The sequence below is a fragment of the Strongylocentrotus purpuratus genome, unplaced genomic scaffold (assembly GCF_000002235.5).
Source record: "Strongylocentrotus purpuratus isolate Spur 01 unplaced genomic scaffold, Spur_5.0 spur5_scaffold_6, whole genome shotgun sequence".
NCBI classification, from domain to species: Eukaryota; Metazoa; Echinodermata; class Echinoidea; order Camarodonta; family Strongylocentrotidae; genus Strongylocentrotus; species Strongylocentrotus purpuratus.
The window spans coordinates 44674588-44687556 of record NW_022145612.1 but is presented as its reverse complement, the minus strand read 5'-3'; the positions used below and the strand labels follow the sequence as shown (position 1 = coordinate 44687556).

At 38.3% G+C, this 12969-nt stretch overlaps 2 protein-coding genes across 3 annotated transcripts in view; both read left to right on the top strand.

The window, feature by feature from the left end:
- The window catches only part of LOC100892118 (serine/threonine-protein kinase ULK4), a 30664-nt gene that overhangs the window by 2425 nt on the left and 15270 nt on the right, over positions 1-12969 (top strand). For both annotated transcript variants that reach the window (XM_031000382.1, XM_031000383.1), the window contains exons 3-10: positions 419-558; positions 1019-1175; positions 8123-8224; positions 9030-9113; positions 9657-9735; positions 10283-10430; positions 10900-11057; positions 11703-11928. In XM_031000382.1, coding sequence (XP_030856242.1) covers positions 419-558; positions 1019-1175; positions 8123-8224; positions 9030-9113; positions 9657-9735; positions 10283-10430; positions 10900-11057; positions 11703-11928 — 1094 coding nt within the window. The remainder of the gene's footprint in view (positions 1-418; positions 559-1018; positions 1176-8122; positions 8225-9029; positions 9114-9656; positions 9736-10282; positions 10431-10899; positions 11058-11702; positions 11929-12969) is intronic.
- LOC115930033 lies at positions 4216-8036 on the top strand. Its single transcript, XM_031000384.1, has 2 exons — positions 4216-4536; positions 5202-8036. The coding sequence occupies exons 1-2, from the start codon at positions 4332-4334 to the stop codon at positions 7355-7357; spliced, it is 2361 nt and encodes a 786-aa protein (XP_030856244.1). The 5' UTR covers positions 4216-4331; the 3' UTR covers positions 7358-8036.

Here is a 12969-nt window from a genome sequence, read left to right as displayed (position 1 = left end):
TATTTCAAGTCAAATTGTAGCAACGTTAAACATATGATAACCAATGTCACAACATCCACTTATTTAAATGATAACATTTCTTTGTGACTGGGAATCTGGGATGGTAATCTGTTCCTCATCAACCCCCTTTCACCAACCTTTTGTTTTTCTATGCTGCTGCTGATAACCAAAATGGCATATTTGCTGAGAACTTAACTTAATGTCGATCAATTTGCAGAAGATTGATAATCTTAACTATTTCTGACTTAATATATCAAGATAAAGAGTTAAAGACGTACATATATAGTTAGCTCCTGCAAAGTTCAATCTGCATGATTAAAATCTCTCTCTCTCTCTCTCTCTCTTCACTTGAATATCCTTCATGTATTAGTTCTTATACCTGGCACATATAACTCTTAGCTTTGCTTCTTTCTTACAGGTGGCAGCCTTGAACTTATTTTATCACAAGATGGCCACTTTCCAGAAACAGCAGTTCGTGGGTTCGGACTGGACTTGGTGAGAGGGCTGCATCACATACATTCTGTTGGAATGCTCTTCTCAGATTTCAAACCAAGCAAGGTAATATGAACAAAATTCTTCTACAATTTATTGAACCCTCATTACAAATATCTTTCATTACGAAACGAACCGATTGCTTTGTTTTTGTTTCTGTAAGGGGAATACTATCAAAGTAATCAAACCTTGGTGGAAGTCTCTCTATAAAGGCCACTCGTGTACACTGGCCATGTCTTTTGTCTCCTTCAAGAAAGAAATACGTGTTGTAGAACTTGTTGAGAATGGCAACTTACCATAGCAACAATTTTTTTTCCTTGGGCGACCTCAATAGACAGGTTTTACTGTATATTAAATCATATTACATTTGAGCTTTGATATTCTACAGGAATTAAAAAAGAAAGGAAAAAAAGTATTATGATTGCCTGTCACAATTCACCTAAAAACAGATCGTACAATTTTCTTTATTTTTTCATGAGCCAGAGGAGGTACTATAATTTGAATGTTGTTTACTTTGGGATTGCAGATATTAGTGGATAGTTCTGGATCATTGAAGTATGATGACTTCAGCCTGGCTCGCCTGGAAGAGGAGAACCTGGATGACATATTTGATATGACATCAGCAGAGGGCACCTCTCATCAAACTAAGCAGGGTGATGAAGGAACAGCTACAAGTACTTTAGGTAAGATGTCCATTACTCCAATTTCAAATAGTGTTGGATGATTTGTCATAAATTTGCTTCTTATTCAATTAAATTGATTTTTTTCCCCAAAATTGTTAACGTAGTCACCTGAAGAAAATTCATGACAACTGATAATTATGGACAAATTATATACGGTTGGAAAGATTTTCTCTTGAAAAACATGAATAATTTGCTAAAAAATTATATAGATATCATGGAAAGGTGTCAAATGCAATTTTGTGGCTAGCTCTGTCTCGCATGTGACGTTACAAATCTTGACGCTCTTTGGAGGACTGCTGAAGGCAGAAAATCTGGATCTCAAAATTAACATTTTTGAGAGATGCTTACTGCTGGCCCCAAACATATTTTGATGAGGGAAGGTGTTATATTTGATCACTTAGGGTTCCCCTTCGCAATGATAAGAATTTTGCATAAATTCAAAACACTTTTTAATCTTTGGGTGACTATACTTTAAAGATGTATTTAAATTCATGCATACTACCTCCTCGATCTATTTGATCTATAAAGTGATAATAGATTCTTATGAATTGTTGCTATGTCAGTCATGAATAGAGCAAGCTTTTTGTTCATTAATAGCGACTTGTTTGAACAGTATACAATAGTTGTGCAATATCATGTAGTGCACAGGTCTAATTATGACTGAATCATTGTCAAAAAGAAAACAAGCTGTCAAAATCCAAGACAATATTTTAGTTTAAAATTGCTAATATTCTATGTCTATGAAGTGAAGATTAGTTTATTCAATGGCGAACTTTGTGTATTTTAGTGATTTCTTTTTGGCGACATAGTTCTCTAAGAAGTTTTGTAGCAGTTGTAGTTCTAAACTGTTTTCATATTGAAACTTAAAATTGATGAGTTTGTGTTTTTATTATGTACACTCATATACCAATATAATTGCTTATTTTTATCTTAAGTGTTTGGAGCCCCAAATTTGTCAAAAATTTGATGGCCAGATTTCACTTAAATTGTATCAAAGATTTCCCTCACAAAATGTGTTTGAATACATATATTGATGAAAGTATACATAATTTGGGTTTTCTGTTGTACGCAAAAAAACAATTTTTGCATTCTGTCATCAATCTTCGACCTCAGATTTGTTTTGAAAATCCTTGCAGAAATGTGTCTCTAATGACATCCTCTTTCACATTATGATAAAATTTAAGTGACATTTTGCCATCAAATTTTTGGGGCTCCCAACAATTGTACGGGTCATGGAAAACCTGGAAAGTCATGGAATTTTACTTTATTGCTTTTAAGGCCTTGAAAGTCATGGAAAATTATTTTTTCCATTGGAAAGTCATGGAAAGTCATGGAATATCAAAATTATGGACAACTATAGTATTTTCTCACTATACAAGTGAATAAATGGAGATATTTCAACCATTTTCTTCTCGTATTTTCTTTCATTCGTAACATACCGACTGATTGTACTTGTGAATGTGTTCACTATGATCGATGGATAAGCGCTGTGTACGTGGGTGTGTACGTGTACGATACGAACTACGTGTGTATGGTCAGTGTATGGCGGTACGGTCCACATCGTGCGCACATGGCTAGCTTGCGAGCGAGCTCGCTAGCGCTAGCTCAGTTCAGCAAGCTAGCGCACGTGTACGTGTGCAGTGTGTGTGTGCATATGATGATGGTGCCAACGCGACATGTGACACTCCAAGAACGAATGTAATGCCTCGATTGCACTTTGGCTTTGCATTAAATTGCGACCACTTAGACTACTACAATTTTTACACTTCTCCAATAAATGAGGAAAAAGTAAATTAGTAATATTTGTTTTTTAATTTTCATTATTTAAATAAAAAAGGAACAATACTGACGTGTCAACAAGGCAAATTGGCAGCGCTAGCTCGTTGACGATCTATATATCGACGCGACGGCATGTGTTTTGAAGAATCCGGGCTAACTCGCCCCACGGGACATCTCGCCCCGGCCTCAAAGACTGGGGCGAGATGTCCCGACAAATTTAATCGATCGAGAGATACCAATGTGTATATGTTTGTGCTCATTGTGACTTAATAATGCCATTTCCAACCACAATCTGTAATGTAATTGTGTTAAATGATACTATTGAAGACAATCTATAACTTCTCTTTAGGTAAAATGACCAAAAAATGGCATTTCGGACAATTTACTCACAGCTCGCAAATCGCATTGCCGCACGTACATTAAATGTGCGTTGTATCGACTCGGACCACTGAAATTCGAGCAGTGTTTTTGTCGGTAAATCACTGCAAAAATATCATTTTTATCTCGTATGAAGGTCTATTTTTATTCCTGACACAGATTTCATTATTGAGAAGTCGAATATAGTACATTTTAGACGAGATGGTTGATGTTTGTTCACATTCTTTCGTCCTGGCCGTAAATTAGCAGACTACTGCCTATTGGGCAGTGCAGTGCAGCGGGTACGGATGCCGAGTCAGTGAATTCCCCCGCCGACCCGCCTGGCGGCGGCGCTGTACTGCTAGCTTGACACTGAGCTGAGCGATGAGCTGCTGCGCGGTGCACAACAGTAGTCTGCTAATTTACGGCCAGGACGAAAGAATGTGAACAAACTTCAGCCATCTCGTCTAAAATGTAGTACATTCGACTTCTCAATAACGAAATGTATACCAGGAATCAAAAATAGACCTTCATGCATTATGAAAATGATATTTTTGCAGTGATTTACTGACAAACACACTGCTCGAATTTCAGTGGTCCGAGTCGATACAACGCACATTTAATGTACGTGCGGCAATGCGATTTGCGAGCTGTGAGTAAATGGTCCGAAATGCCGTTTTTTTGTCATTTTACCTTAAGAGAAGTTATATATTGTCTTTAATAGTATCATATAACACAATTCCATTGCAGATTGTGGTTGGAAATTGCATTATTAAGTCACAATGAGCACAAACATATACACATTGGTATCTCTCGATCGATTAATCATGTCGGGACATCTCGCCCCAGCTTAAAAGGCTGGGGCGAGATGTCCCGTGGGGCGAGTTAGCCCGACCCCGTTTTGAAACTTTTGTGCATGTGTTGATTCTTCATGAAACGGAGTTGTTTATTTTCACAGACCTTGGAACTCGTCACGTGGATATTTTCACCATTACAAATTTTGTGGAAGTGATATTCAAAATGCCTGGAAATTGTCATTTTAAGGATGCTTGGTTAGAACACCCGGATTACCGTGGCTGGATTTTGAAAGAAAGTTCCGATCTGGGGACTGCTAGATGTGCTGTTTGTATGTGTAAATTCAGTGTCCGTAATATGGGCGAAGCAGCCGTCAAGAGCCACAAGAAGAGTGAAAAACACACAGCAAACCTCCAACAGCAACAACGTCGTAAGTGAGCATTTTTAATGTGAATTTTACCGATCCTTTATTGAGCATGAATCCAAATAATGACTGATAATAATTATATAAAAATGAAAGATTTGAGATTATTTAGCGATGCGATGTCACCTCGCAGGCATTGGTTACTGCTTACTGCGACCAGCCCGTTCGGGAGCGTCCCCGGCCCCGGGCCGGGCCGGCTAGGTTACTGCATGCAACAGCCCGAACGCTAACCCAGGGGGCTCCGCACTCACACGCCAGTGTTGTACCGGGCACTGTATGTGGACTGCAGAAAAAAAAAATAATAATAATTTACCTTAAAATTGACCCCAAAAATCATAAAACTAAATTTTGTACTTACAATTGGGTCCAACAGTTTGCTTGCCTTGAGAAGTATTTCCTCCTTTCTATTTCTTTAAAATATGTTTTTAAGGAATGAGTCAAAAATTAGTCCACTTGTCTTAGTGACTTACATCAATTGGCCAAAAGTTGCCGTGAATTTTTTTTTTTTTTCCTTCCCCATACTGTCAAACGGTTGTCAAAATAGGAAAACGTTTATGCTTTTAATGGTCGTTTGAACGGCAGTTAAACGTTTTGACTCGGCCCTAAATCTTACCAAATGATGATATTTATATTTTATTTATTTTAATAGACATTTTTTTCTTTTCTCCTAGATTCTACTCTCTCACTCAAGAGCTTCTTCAAGGCAAAAGGTGCAGAAAGTTCATCAGTATCTATCACGTCTACAGATGCAACAACCAGTACTTGTGCGCCATCAACCTCTAAAGTGACAACTCCCATTCCTGTTGCTGCAAGAGAGGAAACTTTAAAAGCTGAAATACTCTGGTGTCTGAAAGTGGTGGAGGATCATTTATCATTTCATTCTTGCCAGCACAACAGTGAGCTCTTTCAAAGAATGTTTCCGGACTCAGCTATTGCTAAGGGTTTCACGTTGTCAGAAACAAAATGTCGGTATATGACGGTGTTTGGTTTGGGCCCATATGTGCAAGACCTCCTTTATGACAACATAAAACAATCAAACCACTATGTGATACTGTTTGATGAAAGCCTCAACAAGAAGCTCCAGAAAAAGCAGATGGACTTCCTCATAAGAACATGGCAACACAATGAAGTTTGCACTCGCTACTTGACGTCTGTGTTCATCGGACATGGTTCAGCTGTTCACCTCAAGGAAGAACTGAATAAAGTTCTGCACACAGTTGGCTTGGAAAAATTACTGCAAATATCAATGGATGGTCCCAACGTTAATTGGAAGATGTATGATGACTTTACGCGAGAGTACACTGCTGACCTGACCAAATCCATACTGAATATAGGCTCATGCGGGCTCCATATAGTTAATGGTGCTTTTCTGACAGGTGCCAAGGCTGCTGACTGGGAGGTGGAAAGCTTTCTATCATCCTTGTATTACCTGTTTTCTGATTCCCCTGCCAGAAGAGAGGATTATCAGAAGATAACTGGAGATCATACCATGCCACTTAAGTTTTGCAAGACCCGATGGCTGGAAAACCTTCCTGTTGCAGAGAGAGCAATCAGCATCTGGGAGAGTGTATGTGCGTATGTTAAAGCAGTAGAAGAGAAGAAAATCCCTCACCCAAAGAACAAGTCCTTTGAAACTGTTTCAAAATGTACTCATATAACTGATTTCTTAGCAAGACTGTACTTCTTCATATCTGTTGCAAAGCTGGTCAATCCTTTCCTAACAGACTATCAGACTGATGCACCAATGCTGCCCTTTTTAGCTGAAGACCTTACTAGAATGCTTGCATCCCTTATGCAGCGATTTTTAAAGCTGGACAGGAGTACCATTACTTCTCCTTACAAGATAATGCAGGTAGATGTTAGCAGTGAGGCCATTCAGCTGCCCTTGGCCAAGTTGGACATTGGATTCTACACTGAGAAGAAGCTGAAAGATCTGAAGGCGAAAAATATCATCAGTGAGCTGAAAGTTCTGGAATTTCGCACTCAAGCAAAGAAGTTTCTTGCTGCAATGACCCGGAAGCTCATTGAGCGATGTCCGCTTAAGTATGCACTTGTGAGAAATATAGGATGCTTGAGTCCAAAGAACATGGCAAAAGACAAAGAAAACTCCACTGCAAAGCTGAAGAGGGTGCTTAACACCCTTAGTGATGCCCACAGACTTAAGGATTCATGTGACGATATCCTAAGAGAATACTCAGAAGCATGTGATGAGGCATCAAGAAGTGCAGAGATGAGAGACTTTGATCCAAAGAAAGAGAGATTGGACTCTGTAATGTGCAAATTTCTGTCCGAGTCTCGCTATTCGACCCTCTTAAAGTTGGTCCGCATGTTGCTTGTCTTGTCCCATGGACAAGCCTCCATTGAGAGAGGTTTCTCAATCAACAACGAAGTTGAAGAGGACAATCTCCTGGGACACTCACTGATATCATTGAGGGCCATTTATGACCATATCAAGTATGTTGGAGGAATCAAGAATGTGACTATTGACAAATCAATCATGTTGGCTGCGTCTGCAGGCAGGCAGAAATACCACATCTATCTCGATGAACAGAGGCGTAAAAAGGAAAAGGAAAAGAAAGAAGGAAAGAGAAAAGGACTGATGGATGGTTTGGAAGAACTAAAGGCCAAACAAATGAGACTGCAAGCAGATGTGAAAAGTCTTCACACCTCAGCAGACAAGTATGCTGAGGAAGCAGAGTCACAAGGAAGATTGACTTGTATTTCCAAATCAAACAGCCTCCGACGTACAGCAAAGGAGAAGGCATCCCAGTTACAAGTAATTCAGAAACAGATTGATGAACAGCTGAATGCCATTAAGAATTATTAAAGAACTTGGACAGTTTGTTACCAATGCCACCAAATATTCAGACAGGTGCAATGTGTAGAGGGATTTCTTTCAAACAGCTACATGAAGATGTCTCAAGAAAAAACTCATTCAGAAATTATTGACCAGCTTAATGCTAGCGAAACAAGAATTCATCAGCTGATGTGAGTAGGCCTACTGTGTTTTGTTGGTGAAATCAAAATTGGTGATGGTATGTGTGTGAGTTTGTGTGTTGGTGTTGTTTTGTTTTCTTTTTTTTTTGGGGGGGGGGGTAGTTACCTTGTACATGCAAAGGAGAGCTATTGAAGGAATCATGGTGGTCCATGAAACCAGGAACAGGCAATTTGTATTCTTTAGAAGTGAAAATTGCCATTAAAAAATGGACAATTGTTGATATGAATACATGTATGTGTAATTGTAAGAATATTATATAGCAGTGCATATCGAATATGATGAAAAAATAACATGTAATTGTAACAGATGAAATAACTAGATAACAAAAGCTGCCTTTCTATTAGTAGACTTGAAACATGCACTTTGCTTCGCTTTGATTTGAGATCAAATTTTCAGTCTACCGTGTAAAAAAAATGTGTAAAAGTCATGGAAAGGTCATGGAATTCTGGCTAGAAAAGTCATGGAAAGTCATGGAATTAAATTTATGAGAAAGAGTATGAACCCTGTAGAGGGGCTTTAAGAATATGTCAATGTCAATGTCAAAGCCATTTTTAGAGGTATTACAAGTGATAATACTATATCTTCTTATTGTAGGTTGCCCAAATTATCTTGCCCCTGAGGTTTTACAAGGACAGCCTCATAGCATTGCAACCGATCTGTGGTCATTAGGCTGTCTCCTATATGAGATGTACACAGGTTAGTATTATTTTTTTTATATTCTGTTCATAAACCTGTATACAGCTGTTACATGCATAATATACTTTTCACATTGCAAGGTGAATGTTTTAAAATGCAAGCTGTTAAAGGGATTGGTAAATTTGTCTCAGATTCTCAAACAAAATCTGGGATTTAGCTCATGCTGCAATGATAATTATAAACCTTGAGGTCAATCAGGAACCCAATGGCCCGAATTCACAAAGCAAGGTTTGAGCTCAGACCAAGGTTTGAGCTCAAACCTCCTTTTGTTTCGCCAAACCTCCTTTTGTTCTTTACAAACCAGGTTTGTGAAAAACGCTTAAAACGCGTCGTATGACGTACGAAAACCAAGGTTTGTCGACAAACCTCCTTTGTGAATTCGGGCCATTGACTTTGAGAAGCCGATCGTCTGTCTTATTTTCAAGATATTTATGATTGGAAATCAAAATTTGAAAATCTGTTTTTCTAACAGTTTTCATAACACTGCAGTCTATTGGGGAAATGAGTATGGTAAAACGGGTCACTCAAAGATTTTAACTCTTTTGAGGCACTTCGTGATAATTTTAAGCGAAATGTTTTAGGGCTTCAACATAATACCATATCACAGACACTGATAACACGTAGGGCCATAAAACTCAAATTTAACATTTAACATGATGCCTTTACGAGTAATGAATATAATTCATTGAACGTGTGGTTTTCTAGAAAGAAAGTTGGATATTGTGTGATTTAGATGGAGCAAGAGTATCCCCGACCTTGTAGTCAGTGTTATTCACTTTCTTATTCATTATGTTTATTTCTCCAGGCAACCCTCCTTTCCAGGCAGATGAGTTTCCCAAACTAGTGGAACAGATTCTCACCAAAGATTATCCTACACCCAAAGTTAAAGGTAAGTTTCCTACTGCTTCATAAACAATACACAACTAACAACAATAATAAACTATAATATAAACTCAGGTATGGCATGGTAACAGGAGCTTACACAAATTCTGTGCTTTTTAGAGCAGTCGTATTAACATATATTTCATATATATAATAGAGACAAAAATTTCCCTATTGTCATAAATAGTAGCTTTTAAAAGGTGATTGTTAATACAGCACAACTTGACTTTATTTATGTACTCCTCCCAATAATATCATGGACGTAATTTTCTCTCCCTCTCCGTTCCTCTCTGTCCCTGCTTCTCCTACCGGGATGCCCTTTCAAAAAAAATCTTTCTTCCTTCCTCTCCTAATATATTTGCATCCTTTTTATATTTTTATATTATATGTATTCTTATTTTCATTTTCTAGAGGGCATCACTTCAAGCTTATTTTTAAGACAACCCCTTTTCTGTAAATACCATATCATTAGCATACATCTTAAGTTATAAATAAATAAATGAATAAACATAAAATATATGCACTTTCCCCTCATTCATTTGTCGTTTAGGACCAAGACTGGCAACTAAACCAACTCCGGATTTCTGCAGTCTTATTAAGGTGCTGTTGACAAAAGACCCTGCCAGAAGGTGAGTTTATATTAGTCAAGAAATGAGAAAGATATAATGTCTTTCTTTTCCTTTTTTTTTCTTCCCTTTGTTTCACTTGCCTATTTTATATCATATCAAGCAGTATTGATGATTAAAATTAATTGATGTTTGAAGATTAGTTCAAAGATACTGGATGTGGTTATGGCTGGATAGCTAAAGAAGATTGTAGTACTTCAATTGAATAGGTTGTACAGAACAAGTTATTGTCACTTTTGAAAAACATAATGAAAAGAAAAGGAAATAGAATTTGATTTTGATTGAAGTTTACTTTATTGTTTTAAAGTCCTTAAGATGTATATAACTGCTAACGAGTAAGAATATAAACTTCTTTACTAAATATGAATGCAACATTTATTTTTTCTCACCAAAGTGAAATTTTGATGAGTGTAAATCTGTTTGTATGAAAGTATTATTTTCAAAGCAGGTTTTTTTACATAGTGGGCAGGTCACTATTAACCTGATCCAGAAAAAGCATCATTATGCATGAAATTTTTGTGAGTTATTTTTTGTTTGCAACTTTTTTCAGGGCAACATGGCATGAATTAGTCGTCCATCCATTCTGGCAGGGTCAGCTACAAGTTGATGATGGCACCAAGAAATCTCTGGGGACTACAGCTGATGATATGGACAAGAGTCGTACTAGCTTCAATGCCCGTACCCCTCATGAAATGAAGGTAGGATTTTAAAATACCAGTTTTATCAATGTAACATTTGATTCTACAGAAAGTGTTTCACAGCTATGCAATCTAAAGCCCCACTGTACAACTTGTAGCTACTTGCTCCCTCTATATAGAAAACAATGCCTAATCGGTGACCATTGGTCTCCCATGATCCTCTTTTTCTTATGTTAATTGAGAGCTGAGTTGATGAGATAGCCACCTGTCAGAGACCACCCTGGGTGGTCCAATCCCTCCTAGCCAAACTAGTATAGACGGCCTTTAAAAGAAACTCTTTCCATATGTAATGTCTCAAAAAGATCATCTGTCATCCATATGATTGTTATTGTAAGATTTGATTTCATGCTTCGTAAGGAAGATATCTAGTGTGAAATAGATTCGATTAGGACTCGATCATCCATTTTCAATAGCTCCCATGATGTGAATATTTTCTTTATTATTCATGACTTCTTCTGACTGTTTACAGAATGTAACACTTGTGACGCTATCGACAGAGGGCAGACCGGTTTCATCGTTGAAGATTCCAGACAACTTGATGAAAGCTTCACTCCATTCCAATAGACCAGAGTCTAGACCTCAGAGCTCCCCAGACACAGCCAAGAAGGACCCACACTTCCTATTAAGGTATGTGATGTTGTTTTGAGAAATCAATGGTATATTTATGAAATATACTTTGCACCCAGGGGCTTTGGTTGAAATTTCGGATGCTCTGAGTCTGAGGTGAGGGGCACAACCCCCCCCCCCCCCCCCCCAAAAAAAAAAAAAAAAAAAAAATCGCTACTATGCCAGTCACCGAAGATCCATAATTTGTATTGGTGCCTCAATAAGAGTGCATGGTATATTTGATTTTTATACCTCATCAAAAAATAAAAAAATAAAATGTAAATTGTAAAGAAATGAATCTGAAAAGGAACTTCAACTTGAATCTTTGTCCAAAATACACAAACACTATACTTGTGAAGACAGTGTGCTGCCCCTTTCACATCACAGTGGTTGTAATGGCGATATCATGATGGGCCTATCGACAGCTTCAAACTGTGATGACAATGGATATACAGGATTTGATGTTTGATGATGGTGAGGTGATATCCATTTCTTCTTTATGTTGGAAGTATATCAAGACGCATGACCCATCTGTGGCCAATCCATGCACTGGAATATTTTGATGTGGAATATAACTTGGAATACCGGAATGTTATCTTGAAAATACAATCCATGTACTAGTCTGAACATTTGCTTAAGTGTGATACATGTTAATTTCCTGATTAGCTCAAGACCAAGGACATCCCCAGCTGTACCTCCAGAAGAGCCTCCAGAGGAACCACCTCCTACCAAGAAGAAGACCGGCAAGAGGAGGAAGAGTGATGGTGCAATCAAGAGTAGGAGCCGGTATCGACAGGAGAGGAAGATCTCTCACGAGGACAGTCTTGATGTAGACGTCAACATCTTCACGCAGTGGGATCTCTCTGTCTCACCCATCATTGATAACCCCAAGGTAAGCACTTTAAGTGACAGAAGGGGATGGTGGTATAAGTTAATGGTGGCAGCAGTGGGATCAAGAGTATACGTTTCAGCAGGAGAGGAAGATCTCTCACGAGGACAGTCTTGATGTAGAAGTCAGCATCTTCATGCAGTGGGATCTCTCTGTCTCACCCATCATTGATAACCCCAAGGTAAGTACTTTAAATGACAGAAGGGGATGGTGGTATAAGTAATGGTGTCAGCAGTGGAATTAAGAGTAGGAGTAGGTATCAGCAGGAGAGAAATATCTCTCGGGAGGACAGTCTTGATGTAGACGTCAACATCTTCACGCAATGGGATCTCTCTGTCTCACCCATCATTGATAACCCCAAGGTAAGCACTTTAAGTGACAGAAGGAGGTGGGGGTATAAGTTAATGGTGGCAGCAGTGGGATCAAAAGTAGGAGTAGGTATCAGTAGGAGAGAAAGATCTCTCATGAGGACAGTCTTGATGTAGAAGTCAGCATCTTCATGCAGTGGGATCTCTCTGTCTCACCCATCATTGATAACTCCAAGGTAGGCACTCAAATCATGTGATGGGGTTAGAGTTTATTATGGCAGCAGTGGGATCAAGAGTAAGAGCAGGTATCGCCATGAGAGTAAGTCTTTCCCATGAGGACATCCTGGATGTAGAGGGAAATACAGTTACACAGTGGGACCTCTCTGTCTTACCTGTCATTAATAACCCCAGAGTTAACAATTTCATTAAGAGCGGGGGTAATTGGGGTAAAAGCATTTGGTGGCAGTGGTGAGATCAAGACTGGGAGTATTAGAAAAAGATATCTCATGAGGACAGTCTTTTGTAGAGGTCAACACACAATGGGATCTCCCTGTCTCACCCACCTTAATAATCTTAGGGCAGTTAAGTTAGAAAACTCGGAGAAGTGAAAATTCACTGTTACAGTGTTTAATAGATACCGTTTTATCATTCCATTATATTTCGGTATGATATAATTTCAGTATAGATTTCAAGTATAATTTCAGTATAATAAAAAGCTAATAATTATAAGCATCTT

Bases quoted from the DNA above. Each gene is read 5' to 3' on its own strand.
- LOC115930033 (XM_031000384.1), top strand. From the start codon at position 4,332: ATGCCTGGAAATTGTCATTTTAAGGATGCTTGGTTAGAACACCCGGAT. The intron at 4,537-5,201 runs GTAAGTGAGCAT...CTTTTCTCCTAG, and splicing joins CCTCCAACAGCAACAACGTC to ATTCTACTCTCTCACTCAAG.